We start from the raw sequence: 20852 nt of genomic DNA, 5'->3' as shown, positions 1-20852 counted from the left end.
AAAGGGAAGAGCGCATACAGAAGTAATAGAAAGACCCACATTTATTCAGATTTATGTACACCTTGCCACAACCCAGTTATTCACAAGAAAGAAGACAGAACAAAATTCAGGAGAGACTATATTAATTTATAACCAGGAATATGCAGAATTTACATATTTGGCACTGAGTGGTAAGAAAGTGTGTGATCAATCAACATTAACAATCATTTTAAGTTTTTGGTGATTTGAAAACAACAAAAATCATGATGTGAACGCAAAACCCTGAAAAACCTTTTGCAGTATTTGAATAATGGTGCTGGTGGTGGTGTGTGTGGCTTACTTTTAAATGCTATTTGCGTGTAAGCGTTAAATTATTTTCTTAAGTGCAAAAATAAGCAGATTACACAACATAACACAACACAAGCCTTAAAGAAAATCTCAATTTTCCATGAAAACCCACTGGCTAATACAGTAAAACCAATGGACATTTTTTCCCTTATTAGACACATTAGATCACAAACAAAAACACATTTAAAAGAACAAATAAATAGCGAGGGCGAACAGAGAAATTATATATGAATGACGCCACTGGCTGAATAGAGCGGCAGACGTTACTGCTGCAAAACAAAAAAGTGCCTCTATAGTGGTCCACTGGTTCCCCATTGAAAGAAATCGAAGAATTAAAAGGAGTATAGTAGCTTGATTTGCCCACTAAGCATTGTTATTTCTCCAAGAGGATTAAAGTGCTTAAGATTGACTTTTGACGATGACAAATTGTTGTTTCTTCAAGATCGATGTTTCAAACAAGTTGAAAATAGTAAAACCTTGCCCTTCTATATATACCTTCTTAAACTATCCATCTCAGGACTACGAGGTGCTGAATGTCACAGTCTGATAAGGTGACGCCATAAATAAATCTCAAGTTACGCGAGCCTTGGCGACTTCGAATTCCCATTGATCATTTCACAAAGTGCTAACCCGCCAATTGCACAAATGAACTAGCCACTAATTTCGCAAATATTTTCTAATACTTAAAAAGCACTACGGATAGGCGAATCAATGCCCCACCAGTAGACAAAAGGCATGCAGTGCTTGCTCAGAATAGACTTAACTTTATACAAGAAGCATTAAAAAACGCACAGCTGTGTAAAGTTGGGTCCTCTCCCAATACAAAGTACTTTTTGTGAGAATGCAACATGGCAGCCTTCTCTGCTGCTTCCCTTCGAGAAATGTTTTTTAAAAATTACTGTACTTCACCAACAGAATGGACGCCCACTGCATTGAACTGCTTGACGCAATGTACTCGGCAATACATTTCAGAGGTTGTGCGTCTTCCAGAAATAGGTCCACAAACTGACTCTACAAGTACTATTTACACAAAAATTAGTCTCTTCATTTTGTACATTAAAGTTGATTGAAGTGTCTCATTGCTGGTGTACAGTCTGAAGAGTCTGAGGGGAGAAATAAAGCATTTTGAGGCGCCACCTATTAACTGTATTGTGTGTTTTTAAATTGAATTGTAGGGGGGGTTAAGACATGGCATTTTTTATTGCTTTTTATACCTGAATGTTGCAAAGCCATTTATCTGCAGACCGAATTTTGAATCACAAAAAAAATCACTGTCAGCTGCTCATAAAAATTAGATGCAGACCCTCGTACACAGCGCCACAGTTCGGCCACGTTCGTCTGTCTGTGTTGCTCAGTGTAAGGCGGGCCCAAGGCTTACCTAGTACATCCTTCCTGCCTCTGGAGATTACGTGGCATCCTTAGGTGAACAAACTGCACAATACGAAGCAGATTTAGAAGCATTACAAAATACATTGAGAAAAAAGCACTTGGGTACAGCCCCACCCAAAATACAACAACACACTAAAACAGTTACATTTTAGTGTTATTAGGAAAAGGGAAGCACAAGATCACACCCTCAGCTTCCATCCTTTCCTGGATTTAGAAAGTAAACAAGGAAATGCTAGCATACTCTATGCTCTTGTGTGTAATAAGTGTACTGAACGACGAGACACATTTTCATGCCACAGCAATAAAATATGCATCAAGACATACATCAGTAAAACAAACAATCCCCAGAGAAGTCATGTTTTGATAGAAAGAATAAAGAAACGTACCAACTTTCTCTTACTGCTTCAATGTCGCTCACTAGATTCTGTGCTAGACAGATGCCAAATATCTACAAAAAAATAACCCCCACACACGCAAAACATGTCAAAATTTTTTACGATTTTCCACCCCCAAAAAAGTGACTCATTGATTCTCACCTGTAACAATGCAATCCCAATAAATATGCCTGCCACCACTGTCAGGTTGTCTTGAAGCCACTTCTCAAACTGTGGGACGCACCCTTTAATGTAGATGAATGTCCTCTGCTCCGAGTCCTGAAATGTCCAGTGAGCCACAGCAAACACACCACTTTACTGTCTGTTTACATTTACATTCAGGTCACGGTGTGCTTTGCAGTTTCTCTGATGTACACTTAGCATTGCGGTGGAAGCTTTGGCTTTCTGAAGCTTTTCCAAATGAGAGCTTGTTGCAATATTGTCACTAAATTACTCACACAGTGTATTTAGCATACTGTTTTCCTCTAAGGACTGATTAAAGGTGCTTGATTTTTCTTCACATTTAAAGTTAGAAAAAATAAATAAAGGAAGAAAACCTCAGCCTTTCCTCACATTGTGATCCAAGTGAGGGAGTCAGGCCAAAGCTAATGATGGGGGAGGGGTTTCAAATCCCACCGCATTGCTGCAGCATGAGTAATACCACATCAGTACTGATGGTGACACAGCTGCTAGAGTTTGAGGAGTGAACAGAAATTTACTGAAAGGACGATATTGTTTCATGGGTGGAGAACCTAATGACCTCATACATCAGTAGCAAACCAAGGGAAACAGCGTTCACAAATTAAGTCGATACTGCTTTCATGTCAGTAAGCAGAACCATTTTTTCTGAGAAATTAAAGATCTTTCTCCGAGATACTCACACGTTTTTCTCGGATATCGTATCCACATTGAGTGTTGATGACGTCCTCCTAAGAAGAAAAAGAAGTTTCATTAACTACCAGTCTAAGAGTATTTGTTTGTGCTTGTTACAAAAATAAACAGGCTGGGGGAATATTGGATTATTACACATCTGAAATATAAAAAATAATCAGAAAAACAACAACACCAAGGCGAAGAAGAAAATGAATCCCAGCAAAAAACTAAAAACCATGATTTCTTTTTTAAAGCATTGGTTGCCAAATTTGTTTTGCCACAGTATGTTCAGAAATTGAAGGCTCCCTCAGCAGCACATAAGAAAATGCCTTGAAAATTCCATTCAAACTGCCCTGAGCCAGCAGAGAGCAAAACGACTAAACATAGAGAGGCCTGGATGTCCTGTTGGATGCCAGCCTGAATAGTTAAAGGCAGCCAGCTTCTGGAGGACGCAGATAACCAAACTATCTGTAACAGGGAGGAGCTTTTGAATTTCCCCCGACAAGTACTTTACAAGCAGTCGAAATATTTCTGCATGCCAGACCTTGACCTATGCAAGACTGTACAGAGGCATGATTATTTTCCACTGAATGGCCAGGAACTGCGTGGGAAGGAGAAAGACACTGACATACATACCGCCGGGTCTTTGGTGCAGCAAGAAAATGGCACACCGCATTTCTCTCGACTCGGGTTTGAATTAGTGCAGTTGAAGTAGATGTTCAAATTCCAGTCGTCAGCTCCAAAAGCACCGCAACACTCCCACTGCAACAAGACAAATGGGCAACGTATTTTCAGGTCAGATAAGCAAAAACTAATTGGATTCAAAACAAACTCTAAAGCTCACAAATTCTTGGGTGAAGTCGATCAGGTTCTGAAGATCAATATCATCCCTGTAGGCCCGAATGTTGTTGTTGATGAAAAAGTTTAGCTGGTCCTTTATCCAGTCTTTGAAGACGAAGGCTAGAACTCCGGCCGTCAGCTCCAGGAAGAAGATGATACCCAGGAACACCGAGAACTGAACAATCGCAATCAGAGCTAGTGTAAAATGACAAGCAAACGTTGGCCACAATTAGCTTGATGAAGACACCTACAAATTTCAGCAGGAAAGAATTTTCTCGCAGTGCTCCAATGCAACCCGCAAATCCCAGAATGAACATAACTCCTCCAACCACCAAGAAGAGCCACACTGGATCGAAGCCCCCCAGGTCTGTGATGGATGAAATGTTGGATAAAACACCCTGGTGTGGAAATAAAAGCAAACGTGAGAAGGAGTTATTTGGCATAGAGATAACTAATGAATTGATCGACTGATTAAAAACTATACAATGAATTAAATAACCTCTTTTTGACCCTTTAATGCTTACAACAATAAAGATTTTCTGGAATGTCTGCTGTACGCTCACTTGCTCCTTTTTTGCTCCTCTTATTTATTTGTTGTGTTATTTCTTCATTATTTATTCAGCACGCTGTTGTTTACTTGTTTACTTGATTGTCTATTGCGGGCCATGTCTTGTCCCCGTGGGATAGCGGGGAACGAAATTTCGGTTTCTTTGTGTGTCTTTGGCATGTGGAGAAATTGACAATAAAGCTAACTTTGACTTTGATATGAATTAAAGAAAGAACATTTGGCTAGTTTACAATCTTTTGGTCTTTGTTTAATTTTACAGGAACAAAAACAGACAAAAATGTTTTTGGGACGATTTTTCTGGAACGTTTGAACATCATTATCTTTGTTTTGTGTTGTAAAGTGTACATTTGAAAAAAAAAAAATCTGTGGAAAAAAAAACAAAAATTAAATCATCTAACCGATTAATCTAATCTAACTTCACCTATTGTACTGAGTTTATAAAATTATAATGCATGAATGAGTGACTGAAGACCAATAATAATAAAAGTTTTTAGGTGGCGTTAGGCCACAACCAAGCAATGAGACTGAATCTGTGTACAGTATGTGAGGTTAATCCATGAAAACCAACCTTCTCACTCCATGCCCACAATCCGATGCCAAGGAATGCAATACCGAGTAACTGGATTGGGAAGAGAGATAAGAAAAAATAAAACATTATTCTTCCGTGATAGGGACTGGGAGACCAACGGCTTTCCTGGCTGCCATCCATGCATTTAAAAAAAAAAAAAATCTAATTACAGTCTGCAACATCAGCAAGAGACTCTCGCATTGGAAAACATCTTAAAAAGCCCAAATAAATCATGACTGCGCGAATAACGGCAAGTTCCAGCTCCAACTACCGTTTAACGTCTTAAAACACATTCCCAGAGGTGCAACTGGTGGCCAACCGACATGAAAATTCTGGGAGAAGGTTCCAAAACTTTCAGCTAACATAAATTATGTAACTCAGTCTACTATAATGCTACAGACCTTTTTTTTTTTTTTGTACTTGTGTACGGAGACATTAAAGTCAAATCTTTCGCCAAGCCAGATGTTTGTGCAAAAGCTGGTGAGTTTTCATTTACTTTTAGTTCCTCAAAAATGAAAGTCGTTACAGAGAAGAATAATTATAACGCCCTTGTTTGTATTTAAATGATGGCAAAATAGACGATGCTCTTCAGTTGCTTTATTCCCACAAGTGGTAACAGAATACACAATCATTCGGGAGCTGCTATCGATCACAGCTCACACTCACCCAACACACAGCCTGCCTGCCAAAAACAACCTTTACACTTGACTCATACCTTCATCTGCAATGTTCCATTGATCCTTGATTTATGCATGTTTAATCTTCAAAATTCCATTCCAAAGACATCACAGCCACACACATGACAAAACAAGCCCATTACCCAAACTGCAGAAGGGCAGGTCTGGATTTTTGTTTTGCACTTTTCTAAAAAGCTTGATTGTTATTGTTCCCTTTAACATAACACTAAACCTCGATAGGATGCTTTTGGTCAGTCCAGTAGCTACGAAGAAATCATAATTCTTACCATTTGAACCCTTTAATGAAACAAGAGCTCATAATTGTCCTGGAGCATGATAAGCATCAATTAATGAGAATAAGAGGACCATCGCACAAACATGGAAGTACCCTTAAAACCTTCTGGTGGATGGATGTAAACAGAAGCGGTGGCCGTGTAGCTATCATAGCAGTGCACAAAAACAAAAAAGCCATCCGATGCCTGATGGAGGCAGCAAGTACACCCAAGCAGCACGCTTTGTTGCAACGATTATCAAGAGGCGGCTGGTAAACGACTCTCACATCATTGAAATATTCCATTAATGGCAGACTGCACATGTAACCCGAAGAATGTTGTTGCGGGCCTCGAAGACAATTTCTGCAAGGGGAGTACTTACCCAGAATATGATGTTGAATCCAAAAATAAAATACTTGATGCAGCAGCTCACTTCATGAGCCTTAAAATGCTTTCCTGACATCATTTTGAATGCTTTGTGCCTGCCGCCCTCTCAGCCTTGATATCACATTGATGTTTCTCCGGCAAAAAAAAAAAAAAAAAAAGACAAAACACCCGATTATTTTGGTTTAACGTTGCCTTACACTGTTCCAGCGTCTAGTTCGAAACAGCATCCCGTTACACGATGACGAAACGCACGCAGAGGAGCGTTCACACGTCCGTTGCTTTACACTTATCACTTTGCTAAATACGCGACTCCCTAAAGGTTGACTGCAAGATAAATCCACAGAATTCAAGCAGATTAAAATTGCTGGTTTCCTATTTGAGCTACAATCGTGTCATGGCTGTTTGATTGACGCACGTGAAAACAAATGAAGCCTCATAATGCTCGCAGGGGGCGGGACTTCCTAAACTGAGTCTCCGATTAATTTTCCCTGGATAATTAATTGACTCAAGGAGTATAGAATTATAAAAGTAAATACTTTTATAAATTCAGACATATTGTACCTTTATTAATCAAATGTGTGCAATAAATAAAACAAAATGATGATCCGCAATATATTGAAAGGCTTTGCGTTTTCAGGGTATTTTAGTGCGGCTTGAATTGAGTCACCTTAATTGTCTTTTTAAAAAATCTTTTCAATTACAACAATACTGTACCTGTATCCAGACGAGAAAACGGCACTCGAAAACAATCCCTTGGCTAGTTTAAGTGGAAAAACTCTGCCTCATAGTGGTCAAAAACTATTATTCAACGACAAATGAATTAAGCTCCAAGCAAATTGTGATAGTCATCATTGGCTCCATTTATTGCATATAATAAAGTACCAATATCCTATTACAAATGTTTGTTTAAAAAACAGCATAAATTATGAAAATAAATAATTCTGTGCTGCGGTCTGCGTTACAATGGGGAAAAAAAAGATCAACATAAGTGAAAATACATCATTTACTGCTTTGTGACTGCACAGTGTGCACTGCAGTTCATTGAAAACTACACAATCATGTATTCTTCAGCTTCACAATGAGACATTGTTCACATTGGCAATACTGTATTTCTGGAGGATACAATAAAAATATAGTATTTGGCAATACAAATGTACATGCAATATCAAAACCATTCATAGTAAATATGCTGTTATTCAAATTATTTGGGGGTTTAAATATCACTGTAATGTCAAGACTACAGGTTCTGTGGAAAACCTTCATTTGACCACTCATGTGCGCATGTGAGTTTTCTCACATGGAATACAATCATTTGAGGTGAAGCATTTGTTTCTTTTTAGCATAAGCTTTTTAGCACCCACGGTTCCCTTTTCAAATTCAATACAGATGATTTTTGGCAAAATAAACAGCCTTAAACTGTACATTAAAAAAAATGTAATTTTTTTATGAACTGTAATTTAATAAATAAATCAGTTTGTGAGTTAGGGGAAATAAGACAACTTTGCTTCCCTTAAGTGAAAATAAATACCAACACAGCAAACAATTATATGCTGTACCATGTTTACAAGAGAGTTTTATATTTTGGTTTTCTTCGGCAACACACTATCCAGTATGATTTAGGCTTTGCGCACAATTCTCATACATTTTCTAAGCTTATAGTCAAACATTGTGTGTCTGGACTGAATAAACAAACTCCGGAAAACGAGACATGAGTTGCGATTTCTGCTGTTAAATAAAAAACAAACACACTTCAAATATAATATAAAACAGTAACAAAAGCATTTTGAAAGTTACCTACAGCTTAACAATTACAATGAAATACTGATGCTTGACCTGAAATGTTATGATAGTGATTTTCTGTTTGTCCATTCCTAAATCCAATCCATTTTGATGTCAACATTCACTGTTTTTTTTTTACATTTCGGTTATATGGCTCTTCATTCATTAACATACAAAGACATCATTGGTTAATAAAGTACAAGAGTATGATTCCAGTCAACCACATTATCATGCTGGTAATAAAGACATCACTGGAGGAGTTGCAGTGAACTCTGAGCAGCTGGTTTTCTATGATGTAATAATCACAGTTGGTGTATCCAGTGCATTCTTGTCAGCAATGCTGGTTTCATAACGGCCAGAATGCACCGATTAGATGCAGGGAGTTTGTCAAGGCAATACTAAATCCTAAAATTTTTTTTGAGTTACCACACCATGTGCAACATATTTAATAAAGCGGAAAATGCATCATACATAATAATATCATATCACATGCTCTTCCTGGCAAGTTCCATGGCATGTTTGAAACGCTCATCGTAGGAAGCCATCAGAAATGTCCCCAAGTTACGTTGTTTGTGGCACGTTTGTTCTTTTGACTGTGCTTCAGAATAAACTGCAGGTAATAAATACCACTTCTGTGATCCAATCCAAAATACTTAATGGAGGCAACTGGTCCCGGCGATGAATCTTGTAGGGACACGGCCTGGTGAGAAATGTTAAAGTGCAACCAGCTGGGCAGTCGTGGATTACCTTACGTCACCTTGATAGCTGATTTCTTGTGGACAAAGAGGAAGGAAACGTAGGGAACGCCAATGAAGGCCCATTTCTCATTGGGCCAGAACATAATGACTGGACCTCGCTCCGGGGCCTCGCTAGCAACGTCAAAGTAGGCGAAGCAGACGCAACCCAAGTAGGAAGCCAGACAAATGAGGATGTGCCTGCAAGAGTGACAATTGTGAATAGAACAGAGACAAGAAAATAGAAAAAATACTATAAAATAATCAAATATAAAAATGTACATCTTATTCCGTTTGGGGTTACAGGTGGGTAGCTTTGGGAATGAAGCAACCTCAAACTGATTGTCTCAGAGCTGAGACACAGAGACAGACAACCACTTTATAAGAATTTTGGATTTTTCATGATTTATTTTTTGCTGTAGTTTCCACTTTTGTTTTTAATTCAGTCAATTTTAATTAGTTTTATAGTAATTCTGTTAGTTTTCATTTCTCACAAATGTTTTAGTTTAGTTTATGTTTAATTAGGTTTAGTATTAGGTTTTTTTTCTAAATACATTTGTATTTGTCGAGTAATTATTGTGAAATGAAGTAAAGCAAACTACAATTCTCATGACTATTTGACCTTTGTGATTGTGTGCGTGTGTATGTAAATGATGTACACAAAACTACACTGTGCTGCTGCTTGCAGACACAATCCAAAATGATTTCTACGCAATCAACCTAGTCCCTAGTTACAAACATACAATGTGGATATGCTCCACGTAAAATTGCTGTTTTTGTGTGTAAACCAAATATTTTAGAATTAACAAATGATTACAGAATACATCATGCATTTCAAAGCTGCAAGAAATACTTATAACTGCAACTCCCAAACTCATATAGGCCAATAATAATTTCCATTTTGGTTTCTTGTGTGCTGTTATGCGAACTTACCAAGCACAGTGTAGATAGGGAAAGTTGACAGATGACCACATTTCACAGAAAATCCTGTCGCTGAGCCAGCAGAGCAGAGCTAGAGCCCACCAGATCCCTGAGATCAGACCCAGCTTGAACACGCGTGGGTTTTCACACCTGCCACAAACAAAACAACATCGACTAAGTGTTTCTGCAGGATCTATATGGCTTGTTAGGTTATTGCCCCAAGTGAGTTGTTGATTTTTAAAAGCAATCTTTTGCAATTTGTAAACAATCTCTCTTTGGAATCATTTGGCCTCACAATTTTCCAAGCATACAGACATGGGTGGTGTGTTCTGGACAACACTGAGCTTTGTGTTCCCGTTTGACAAATCTCCCAGATGGTTCTCAGACCTCCCAGCTGTGTTAACTGCTCCATCTTTGCTGTCCATTCTTGAGTGTTAAACTACAAATGAACAGCTCTCTTCTAAAGCTTTTTTTAAAAAAAATATTTTATATTTTTATATTTAGAAGAGAGCATACTAGATCCTCTGATCTAGTTAGTTCTCTGTATATACATATGTGTCCTTGCACCAAGTCAGTGACCCTGAGACTAATCCACAATGCTGTTCATACAAAACTATTCTTAGTTGTGTCCTTAAGCATGCACATTGCATACACTCATAAGCCCGCTGCTGGCTGAATGGCAGTCACTGTGACGCACTCATGCTCACTGACAAGCTTCGCTTCGAGGAGAAATTAACATTGAGGTGACACTCCCACCCAAAAATGTTGAGACAAAGTTTTCTACTACTACTTTAAAATGAAGTGAATTGGTTCAACCAATTTCCTGGTTTCATTAGGTTCTTGACAGGTCATTGTTTTGTGGCGTTATATCACAATATCTTGCTCTTAATGTCATTACTAATTTGCCAAGGTCATTCTCACACTTTTTCCAGCCTCCTGAATTTGGTTTGGTCATTGAGCTTTGTTGGACTCACAAATTCGCTAAAGCTATTGGTGTTAGCCTCAAATAAGTACTTGTATGTACATATGTGCCACATACATGATGAAGAAAATTAAAATCCATACTACCTTGGTGGGGTCACATTTGCTTTGCAATTCACACAATTTTTTTTACACTAGGGACTGAAATTGGTGGCCACCAAGGGATCTTCTTAGTCCCCATGGCATTCAAATTTGTAATAGCCACTGGCCAAGCATGACATGAGATGAGGTGTCTCACTTGCATTAGAGCAAGTTAATTGAAGCATACCTGTTTAAAGTTCTGAAAACAATTATGTATAATTTGTTTTCCTTTGAGTAACAATGCATGTTCCTTTTTCTTCCATTCAAAACATTTAGCTTATTTAGACTTCAAATTTGACAACCGCCTATGTATTGTGCTTTATTCACTAACTGGCAATCTATAACTGGTCATGTATTTTTTAACTTTGTACTGAGTATTTTGTGAATGTCTTCTTTTTTTTTTATGCAAGTAGGCTGAGATGCACAAAGATTTACTGTATGCACAAAAATGCCAATGAATCTTGATTTTAAATGTAATTTGAAGTTCTGAGAAGTATATCGGGTGCACCACACTAAAAAAGGATGCAACATTTTGATAATGAGAGCATGAAGGGACACTTCAGTAATATTCTTACGTTAATTATGAATTAGTCTACTATTTAAAGAGTTTTGGCAGATAGGAGAGGCTACTCTCGGGCAAAAGGAAATACTGTAGATTAGCTGGCTTGTGATACTTCCTCTCAAAGGGAAATGCCTTCCGTTATGTCACATCGGATAGTGTCTGCCAAAAGCCAGTCAGCAGCATCTAACATGGCTTTTAGGACATGTCAACCGCTACAAGCACTTCCTTCCAACAAAGCAAATGTGCCAGATCCATTAGTTCTCAGTAGTAAGTCTCTAATACAGTGACTATCTGCTACGACAGAAGCATGCAAGATAAGAAGCAGCACCAGGACTTGTTTTGAGGAGGGGGCTGCTGGTGAAATTCATGAACGCGTGACAGTTGGAGGTAAAGATAAGTGGTGAAAAGGCTGGCATGTCTATCTTGGGTGGAGGCTTAATGAAAATCTGGAGGGAGGAAAAATGGGAAGTGACAAGTAGACTTCATGAAAGAATGATGTACTGACAACATACAGAACCAAAAACTTCATTATTATTATTCGTGAGGATTGCTTTCACACCCAAATTGCAGTAAGCTATTTGCATTACTTTCATCTCCATAAAGTCATGGGACTTTATTTCTCAGCACTCAAAGCAACAACAACCGTGTTAAATTCGATTATTTCGAGGGATAATGAATTTCATCAATCAAAGGGCAAGTGCAAGGCAAGATGGAGACCCCTTGAGATTTTTCCTGCTTAGTTTATAATCTACAAATGCAGAATTAATTGGAATACAGTGCTCAGAATAGTGTGGGCGTATAAAACATACATATGTATACGCACACATACTTGGTCAAATATATAACTTATATATTTTTTTTCTTTACTTATCTCATTCAGAGACACAAAGATCTATATCTATGCCAAAGTCCTTTTTTTATAGGTCATTTATATTTTTTGTTGGATTAATTAACCTATGATTCAGGTTATTGCCCTTACGATTAGTCATTTCATAGTAGAATGGAATGTTATTTACATCAATTCCTGGTGGATGTGACGCAAATGAGGGGAAATTAATCGCGCTGTAAAAGGCAAACAACAACATATCACGTACTTAACAAAGGCCAAAGTCAGAATAGGGCAGGAGGAATTCTCACCCAACAAAAACAAGCCGCCTCCGTGAATGACTGGCACCAAAGATAATGTCAAGAATTATTATCACGTTCAACAATAGAAGACTTGATGTCGGAAGAGTAGCCATAGTGAGTGAGTCCGACAGTAAAAGGAAACAACTCCAAATTGCAGAGTCAGAGGGAAAGGCTGCAACCTGGCTTGTTATGTGTTTTCAGAAACATTCTTTCACATCATACCTCTCTGTAATGACTTTAGAACAGGTCACTCGACAATACAAGTACAGAAGGTCAAATGGGGGGGAGTGAATGTACTGCTATCTGCAAGATGACATTTGCCCCTTGTCAGTACACAAACATACAGTACACACACCCACCCACATACACAAAGAAAAACAGCCATCGGCGGAAATGTGTTGTATCTGCTGCCGTTGAAGTGTTTACAAGTTAGAAACTGATGGTCTAATTTTAATGAGCCAAGAGTAGTTTTTTTAATCCTAGTTGACATGAAACTTACATAACAGGGAAATCTTGTGGACAGAGGATAAAAAAAATGTCAAAAACCCTATTCACACACAAACAATACTAACATTGTGATATACGAGCAAGACCAATGGTTGGTAAAGTCAATGTACGGTCTGAAGAAAGTTGAGGGTGTGTAAACGAACACCTCCACATTAAACTCTCCCTGGACAGATCAGTCAATCACAGGGTGACAGCAGTGAAGGGGTCAATGACCTACCAACTTGCTTCTCATGAAGAAAGGTTCCTTACTCAAGAGACTTTTCCACAGTGGCTGCGCTAGGAACAGCCCTGCATGATCTCTTGTCAGGCTTCCCGAGAGTGGCCCTGACAAACTGCCAGAAAATCCTCGATTCTAATCAATCTGGGACTCGTGATAAAAAAATAAATACATTTCTAACAGCTTGTCCTGCACAGTCGGACTGTTTCAAAAGATGTATTTTTGCCATCACTTGTGTTCTGTATTTGTTTTTATCATCTTGTTTTGGCAGGCTCAGAATTCACACCATCGTCAAAGCATTTGCAGAGTTATTACACCCACTCATTATTGCATTAACTAAGAGACTCTGTGGGACATTTCATTGGATTTGTAATAAGCAAATCTGATTATATAAAACACCAGCTCACAACCTCGCAATTCATTTTAGTTTGAAACACTTCCATGACCTTTGGTTAACCTTCCGTACTCACTGCTCTATAAACATGATGGCAAGCAGTGCTTGAGTTGTCTCAGTAATATTTATGACATCGTTCTTGGTTATTACCGCCCATGGGATCCCTAGGGCAGTAATCCTGCTTTTTTACCTCAAATATTTTCCTTAGCGTAGTTTGACACAGCTCTATTTGCTGGTTGCCTTTCAACATCGAAAAAATACAGGAGACAATGTGAGAGGAGTTTTGGGGCAGTAAGAAAATGGACTGCTGCAATCGATTGTGGTGGAGAAAACTTCAGTCTCTAGCGATAAAGCGCAGCAGCAAATGTATCCTAAAAAGTATCTGTTTCTGCCATTAGGAAAGTGTCAAGAGCAAGTAGAGCCTTTATCAATCATGACTTCAGATGCATTTAGCACAAGTGTTACAAATCCCAGTGGACAACTGACCTTTTAAGCTCGGTGATAAGCAGCACCGTGCATGGGATGCCCAGAGTCATGAGCGACAAGGAGTTCACAACTGGTTTAACAAAAGCCAAGCCGGTAGTGATTCCTGACAGGATGCCGATAACCACTTTGAACCTTGACCTAGAGCAAAGAGCAAATCAAACTTAGATAAAAAAAGGTTTAAGTCATGAGAAAAACACTGTTAAGGGCTGTTGGGGACCTCAACATCCTTCTACAGTTAAGTGACAGTCTATAAAATAGATCTGCATGGGCAATAACAGCAACCACAATGGCTGTGTGACAATGGAAAGAGAAGTAAGGACATGTGATGCAGCTTTTACTGGTGTCAGCTATCTTAGACCAACCTATTATTAAACTGAAGGTTTGACAGCAATGGATATGTCTTGTGACAGAATAGCAAGCATAAGCCATAATACGGTTGCTGCTTAATACTAATTTAAGACCTGAAATTCAATCTGTCTAAATAGAAAAATGGTCCGCAAGAAAAAACAGGTCTCACGTTCCAGATACCGAGGAGTAACAACAGATTTTAATATCAGTTTAAATGTTCTAAAGTTAGTTTATGAATCATCAACTATTCTGATGGCCATACCGATCTCTCTTGAACATCCTGGGTAAGTATCTTTTGGGGAACCACATGGCTATGGCACACATGAGGACCCACAAAATGGCCAACTCATCTAGCATTTGGCCCAGGAAGCTGAGGGTAGCGTGAAAGTAGGTCGATCCAATACCTACAGTGGGAAGTATAAAAAGAAACATACTCATTAGAATAACGAACTGTGCCAAAAAGATTGGATGTGATGTATATTAGAAGACGCCACTTTTCCAAACAGTCTCTATTGCCTCTTCCCAAGAATTAAGATGCGAACCATCTGATGCGTCAAGATCAGAACAAAAATGATTGCATTTAAAATATGTATAATTGTTTTTGATAAAAGTATATATCAATTCAATTTATAAATTCCACAATGGAAATAATGGAATATTCTTGGCACATAATCCATTTTAGATATAAACCTGCCCTGGAATCCACACTGACCTCAGAATGGAAGGAGGGGGTTACTGTCGGTTAAAATCAACACTGAGGGAACAAGGCACTAATTCCTCTCGAACGTTGTTACATGCAGACAGGCACCGTTTAAGACTGAAGACTATTGAGTCAAATCTAATGAAATCAGACCAGTCTTCTTCCAACCAATGATTAATCCTTGTGATTATATTACATAGAGTTGAATGATTGAGGATAGTTTAAAGCTGCAGCTAATGAGACTATATAATATCATGACCATAGAACTATTATGTAACTTTTTCCTAGTACAACGTGACCAATGTGCATATGTCTCAGTCCTGGCTACTCAGTACAAAAAGGGCTAAGTAAGCACCCCTAGCTTGTTTTTTGTGCAAGTTAGTCAAGTGATTGGTATTCTGTCTTTTGACAGGCTGCTTAGTATATTCTTAAAGAAGTCACGGCATAAATTTTCTTGACATTTGTATGCACCGCCACTGGACTGTACACAGCATACGGATTTATATTGCAACTATGGAGTCTGAATTAAGCAAAAAAATCCAGCCGTTTTTTTTTTTTTTTTCATCCATCTCAGTGGGCCACTTGCTATCAAATGCTAATGACATCAAAGTGCCTTAAGACCTATCCCACTGGCGATCAACGGTGGCTGTTGGCAAAAATAGCAAAATGCACACTCGGGGTCAGTCTGTCAGGGTTCGTTCAAGGTCGCAAATGTTCTTAACATGCTCAAATTTTCATTACAATGAGTACATTTAAAAACATTTGCGACCTTGAATGCATTCACTGCTTTCAAAAACACTTGACTTTTTAAGTGAGATAGGGTCTTATGGGCTCAGGGAATGACCAAACATGGCTCACCCTTTTATTTGATCGTGCAACGTTCGCAAGCTGAGCCATTTGCACTGTCATGTTATTTTCATTGACAGCAAGTGGCATAATAGCCAGCGATTCATATTCCACAAATGCAATATATAATCACAATACTGTGTTTAACTGCACAGAATATATTATTTTAAAGAATTGTAAAGAAATTATGGAGTTCACTATGGAGCAAGTAGACAGTAGCAAAGTGTTTGTTATGCATTTTTAACTTCTTTTTACACCTGTATTAAGAACTTTATAATTTTGGGTTTACTCGTATGCATTAAATTCCTTATATATCTACCTTTAACTTTCAACACAATTTCCTTTCACTCAGGATAAAGTGTTCTTATCTGCTGAAACTCCATTGCAACCTCACTTGTTTAAACTGCTTATCGTGTCATCTTTTGTCATGAATTTAAACTTCAATGTAAACTGCATATTTAAATGCATATTATAAAAGGTGTTAGACACAGAAGATGAGTCATTATCACACAGTAAAAGATCATGTCACTCAAGCCAACTTACCCACCACGACCAGGAGGGTCCAAATGAGGTAAATCCCACTGTTGAAATGTGTGGCATATTGGCGAAATAAGCACATTAATATGGGCGGCAAAACAAAAAACAAAATGTTGCTGATCTGAAATGACAAACAAAGGGAAACCCATGAAAAAAAAGAAACACACAGGCAGATGTTTTCCAGCGTGCAGGGCCTCTATACTAACATGTGTAACTTGATGCTGCAGCCGAAACGGTAAACATCAAGTCTCAAAAGCGGTAGTTCAATACAAAGAAAAACTCAACTAGAAACGTGACAGCTGTTGATGGAAAGCCGATCTGCGCTAATATGCAAAACAAAACAAAAACACAACAACAAAAAACCCGCACGGCTTTTACAAAGATTGCACACTGACCGTGTTGTAAAATTCTGCGATGCCTGGATAAATAAGGTAATTGCCTTCACACCAATCCACATCTGAGCTGCCAGCCTGCAAGTGGTCCCAGAAAATCAGATCAGCGTTACTCATGTCTGGACTAGTTGCGCTCAAGGGATAGACAACGGTGTTGTCGTCCCGCCGCGCATAAACAAAACACGCGAGAAGAATCCGTTATGTCTCGTCTTTGGTCTCCGGTAAATTTATGTACGTGGCAAGCACATGGACATTGCATGAGAAATTTTTCTAGACTGCCTTATATCTATCGTCTGTTCCGTGACCTGACTAAGATTACTGTTCTACGTAACATTCGACGTCATCGCGTTGACACTGACTGTGTGTGGGGACGAAGATTACTTGCTTTCGGTAGGAGAGTGCAGCCCTATGCAAACAAGTAGTTGTTTTTTGGAAGCAAAAAACGTCGTTATCTACTACCTCCAATCAGTAGTCTGTCAGGAGATCAACTTATCGTCATCTAACTAAATTACCATTCTATATTGTTCGTACGGTATTGTAATCAAATTAATATGACTACAGATTTATACCAATATCATTCATGGTAACTGTGCAAATACACTGCAGATTGATAATATATGCCTCATGTTGCTTTACTGTCAAATGTCTAACACCAAGGCTTGAATTTATCAAAAGACGGACGATGGTGACCGTGAGAGGAACTATCTTGGCCTAGCATACGTATGAACAATTAACCTCTGGCGACGCTGAATTGAGCCTGGTTGAAACGTCAAATATTAAATTGAATTCATTTGACTTTTTTTTCGACCATATGCAGGCACTGCATATTTATACATAAAACGTATTTTTAACGTTCTTCATTTTGTTGCGTTGTTCAGCATGACAATATTTCATGTGAGATATCGCGAGAATATCTCAGCGCTATGTGAGATCCTGGAGCGGATATCCGGTCTCTTTTTCGTGGCGGACCGTCGTTGGGCCGGTTTGCAAAATGAAGGTACAACGTTTATTCTACCGTATACTTTTGTGTAAACAAATTTCCCCCAAATAATACCGTAAATGTAAAGAAGGATTAATACGAAAACAAATGGCCCTAAAAACTGTAGTAATAATACGCTCGTCGCTGAGGATGCGTTTTGATTGTAGCGCCAGCTAGCACTGTGGGTTGTCGAGTAGTGTGGAACATGGCTAGTCACAAATAGAAATGTGCACCTACTCGAGATCACTTTGACGCAAGTTGCTAAATATGCGTATTCGCACTATCCGTCCTAATTCTAGGCCGTTGCTAAGCCCTGTTAAACGCTAAAATGACTGCTGGTAATGTATTTTCAGGTATGGCCAACTTCATCTTAATTACCTGCGGTGAAGTTTGTAATGGAAGGGCCCATTACTAGCAGCAGGAGCTTTCCTCATCGAACATTTTAGGTCCACATCTTACCTGAGTGGCACAAAAGTAGTTATACAGGACTTAATATTGTAATCTTAGCTAGTAAAATTTGACGTGCACGCTCGTCAAGTTGTCTTGCTTGACGTCAAAAGTCACAAATGCGCTGTTGTCTTCCAGCTCAACATCTCGTTCCCCGCCACTGGCTGCCAAAAGCTTATTGAGGTGGATGATGAACGCAAGCTGCGTACCTTCTATGAGAAGCGCATGGCCACCGAGGTGGCTGCTGACCCCCTTGGAGATGAGTGGAAGGTAAGTTGTAATATTAGTTGTTCAAATGTGATTTGGAACCGTGTGCGGTTACTGTAAATGTGGCTCACCACGATTACTTTCTGACTGACCAGTAGTCATTTAGGTGAAACAGTGTGTAGCCAAAGAAGCTGAAGAGGACTCACCAGATGCGACCAGACCTATACAGTGGCTGGTTGAAACTGCAGTTCTCTCCCATTGCATTGTCTATTAAACTCATCTTGAGTTTATTTTGAAAATTGGTGGAAGTTTACTGATAATTTTGTATGCATCAGAAGTTGCTTCATGACTTCATTACCACCCCATCTTTCCTCACTCTCAGGGTTATGTGGTGCGCATCAGCGGAGGCAATGACAAGCAGGGCTTCCCAATGAAGCAGGGCGTGCTGACTCAAGGCCGTGTGCGCCTGCTGCTCAGCAAGGGCCACTCTTGCTACCGTCCCCGCAGGACTGGCGAGCGCAAGCGCAAGTCTGTCCGCGGCTGCATCGTTGATGCTAACCTCAGTGTTCTCAACTTGGTCATTGTCAAGAAAGGTAATGTATAAAGGAGTGTGCCTCATTCGAGTGCACAGTCGGAACGCACTGAACGGTTAACTTGGAAGTCTGAAATGATGTATTGTTAAAATACCTGAACTGATTATTTTATGTAGAATTGTTTTCTGTACTGATTAATGTCAAATAGAGGAAAATGAGCTGCTAGTCAAGTAAATGTTAAATTACGGAAACTCTTTGGAGGGATGCTCGTGGCACACCAGTTGGTCCTTTTTGACTACTCCAGTCACTAAGGAGGGATAGTGTGTGCCAAAGGAACTGTAGAGGACTGTAGAGGATACGACCAGCTCAAACAATGGCTGGTTTAATCTGCAGTCCGCTCACATTAACAAATGTTTGTCAAAGTTTTGACTGTGCTTCTTCCTAAATGGGGAACTGTTTATTCTTGAATACCGCGCCTCACCTTGAAGAGACCTTTTTATGTCCTCCCCACAGGTGAGAAGGACATCCCCGGGCTGACCGACAGCACCGTTCCCCGTCGCCTTGGTCCCAAAAGGGCCAGCAAGATCCGCAAGCTCTTCAACCTGGCCAAGGAGGATGATGTCAGACAATATGTTGTGAGGAGACCCCTGACTAAAGAAGGTCAGTCTCCTAGTGTTGCCAGTAAATTTTGCTGTGATCATTCAGTGAGACAAGAGGCATACATTTGAATTAGTGGAATAAGTGTTGGATCTAATTTCACACAATGCTATTGCTGCATGATAGTGTGAGATAAGTGACTGCTTATGTGTTTTTTTTTTTTTTTACCCCCTTCAGGTGTTGTAAAATCACTAATGGCATGCAGAATCCTCCTGTGTCCCAAACCATTACTTTTCAGGAAATCCCAAAAGCAGCATGCTTATTGAGCCCTTAATATTTCATATTCTAAGCAAGCAAGCCATTTTCAACCATTTTTTTAAAAAAAAGTGTAGATTTCTGGAAAAATCTGAAATTTACCCTTGTGGAGGTTTTGGCGTGAATGGCTAGAATGGACTGTTGTCCGTCTTTTCCTGTGCATGCATTCTCAGTGGCAGTTGACCTTGTCTTTTCAGGCAAGAAGCCAAGATCGAAGGCTCCCAGGATCCAGAGACTGGTGACCCCTCGTGTGTTGCAGCACAAACGCCGCCGCATTGCCCTTAAGAGGAAGCGCACCCAGAAGAACAAGGAGGAGGCATCAGAGTATGCCAAGCTTCTGGCTAAGAGGATGAAGGTAATCGTCAGGGCATGCCTCATCTCTTTGAAGCTCAAATATTCATGCATTTAGTTGAGTGCAATACTCCCATTAGGCACTCCGGTCAAACTTGACATTTGTGGTTGGTTGCTCCAGCTCTCTTTTCAACCTTATTTGCCTTTTAATTACAACGAATAAGAATAGTGTGATTACTTTTTTACAACCAATGTCATTCATATTCAGACATTCATTCTGTGCAGTAAGCAAACATGTCGTTTTGGCACAGTTATGTGTCCTGTGACTGAGCCGTTTTAGTACTTCACATTTTGATGCTGTATAAAAGTTCCAACTTTATTGTGAGACTTTTAATTGACTTGTGTTTTCTTCTCACCAGGAGGCCAAAGAGAAGCGCCAGGAACAGATCGCCAAGAGGCGCCGCCTTTCTTCTCTCAGGGCATCCACATCCAAATCAGAGTCTAGCCAAAAGTGAACTCAAAGTCAAATAAAGTAATGTTTGGTTTAAAGGCAACTGTTTCAGAGCATAATTTCAATTGTTGAATACTGTATTTT

General features: G+C 39.3%; 3 protein-coding genes across 4 annotated transcripts; 1 reads left to right on the top strand and 2 right to left on the bottom strand.

Moving 5' to 3' along the window:
• Positions 1–23: 23 nt before the first annotated feature.
• Positions 24–6695, bottom strand: LOC125968471 (tetraspanin-5). 2 transcript variants are annotated; one of them, XM_049719577.2, is made up of 10 exons: positions 6271–6694; positions 4940–4990; positions 4055–4201; positions 3808–3978; positions 3600–3725; positions 2972–3019; positions 2253–2369; positions 2103–2164; positions 1706–1758; positions 24–1430 (listed from the first exon to the last, which is right to left on the bottom strand). In XM_049719577.2, exons 1-9 carry the CDS (start codon positions 6352–6354, stop codon positions 1746–1748), a joined length of 819 nt encoding a protein of 272 aa, XP_049575534.1. In that variant the 5' UTR covers positions 6355–6694; the 3' UTR covers positions 24–1430; positions 1706–1745. The 2 variants fall into 2 exon arrangements, with proteins under 2 accessions (XP_049575534.1, XP_049575533.1); XM_049719576.2 differs by lacking the exon at positions 2103–2164 and having other exon boundaries at positions 6271–6695.
• A 416-nt stretch (positions 6696–7111) lies between these two features.
• Positions 7112–17234, bottom strand: acer2 (alkaline ceramidase 2). The gene is made up of 6 exons (XM_049719578.2): positions 16892–17234; positions 16503–16617; positions 14676–14817; positions 14066–14203; positions 9722–9859; positions 7112–8989 (listed from the first exon to the last, which is right to left on the bottom strand). The coding sequence occupies exons 1-6, from the start codon at positions 17003–17005 to the stop codon at positions 8803–8805; spliced, it is 834 nt and encodes a 277-aa protein (XP_049575535.1). The 5' UTR covers positions 17006–17234; the 3' UTR covers positions 7112–8802.
• A 534-nt stretch (positions 17235–17768) lies between these two features.
• rps6 (ribosomal protein S6) lies at positions 17769–20811 on the top strand. Its single transcript, XM_049719467.1, has 6 exons — positions 17769–17885; positions 18453–18584; positions 18904–19114; positions 19568–19714; positions 20164–20321; positions 20677–20811. Exons 1-6 carry the CDS (start codon positions 17880–17882, stop codon positions 20770–20772), a joined length of 750 nt encoding a protein of 249 aa, XP_049575424.1. The 5' UTR covers positions 17769–17879; the 3' UTR covers positions 20773–20811.
• Positions 20812–20852: the final 41 nt, after the last annotated feature.

This window comes from Syngnathus scovelli, chromosome 5, assembly GCF_024217435.2.
Source record: "Syngnathus scovelli strain Florida chromosome 5, RoL_Ssco_1.2, whole genome shotgun sequence".
NCBI classification, from domain to species: Eukaryota; Metazoa; Chordata; class Actinopteri; order Syngnathiformes; family Syngnathidae; genus Syngnathus; species Syngnathus scovelli.
The sequence above is the reverse complement of the archived record's forward strand: the minus strand, read 5'-3'. Positions and strand labels throughout refer to the sequence as shown.

Coding starts and splice junctions, on each gene's coding strand:
- LOC125968471 (XM_049719576.2), bottom strand. CDS start 6,354: ATGATGTCAGGAAAGCATTTTAAGGCTCATGAAGTGAGCTGCTGCATC. Junction 3,020..3,599: donor GCTGCACCAAAGACCCGGCG/GTATGTATGTCA, acceptor TTTTCTTCTTAG/GAGGACGTCATCAACACTCA. Junction 1,431..1,705: donor AGGCAGGAAGGATGTACTAG/GTAAGCCTTGGG, acceptor TTCTCCCCTCAG/ACTCTTCAGACTGTACACCA.
- acer2 (XM_049719578.2), bottom strand. CDS start 17,005: ATGAGTAACGCTGATCTGATTTTCTGGGACCACTTGCAGGCTGGCAGC. Junction 14,818..16,502: donor GACCCTCCTGGTCGTGGTGG/GTAAGTTGGCTT, acceptor TTCCCACTGTAG/GTATTGGATCGACCTACTTT. Junction 9,860..14,065: donor CTTATCACCGAGCTTAAAAG/GTCAGTTGTCCA, acceptor TGTTTGTGGCAG/GTGTGAAAACCCACGCGTGT.
- rps6 (XM_049719467.1), top strand. Junction 19,715..20,163: donor GAGACCCCTGACTAAAGAAG/GTCAGTCTCCTA, acceptor TTGTCTTTTCAG/GCAAGAAGCCAAGATCGAAG. Junction 20,322..20,676: donor TTCTGGCTAAGAGGATGAAG/GTAATCGTCAGG, acceptor TCTTCTCACCAG/GAGGCCAAAGAGAAGCGCCA.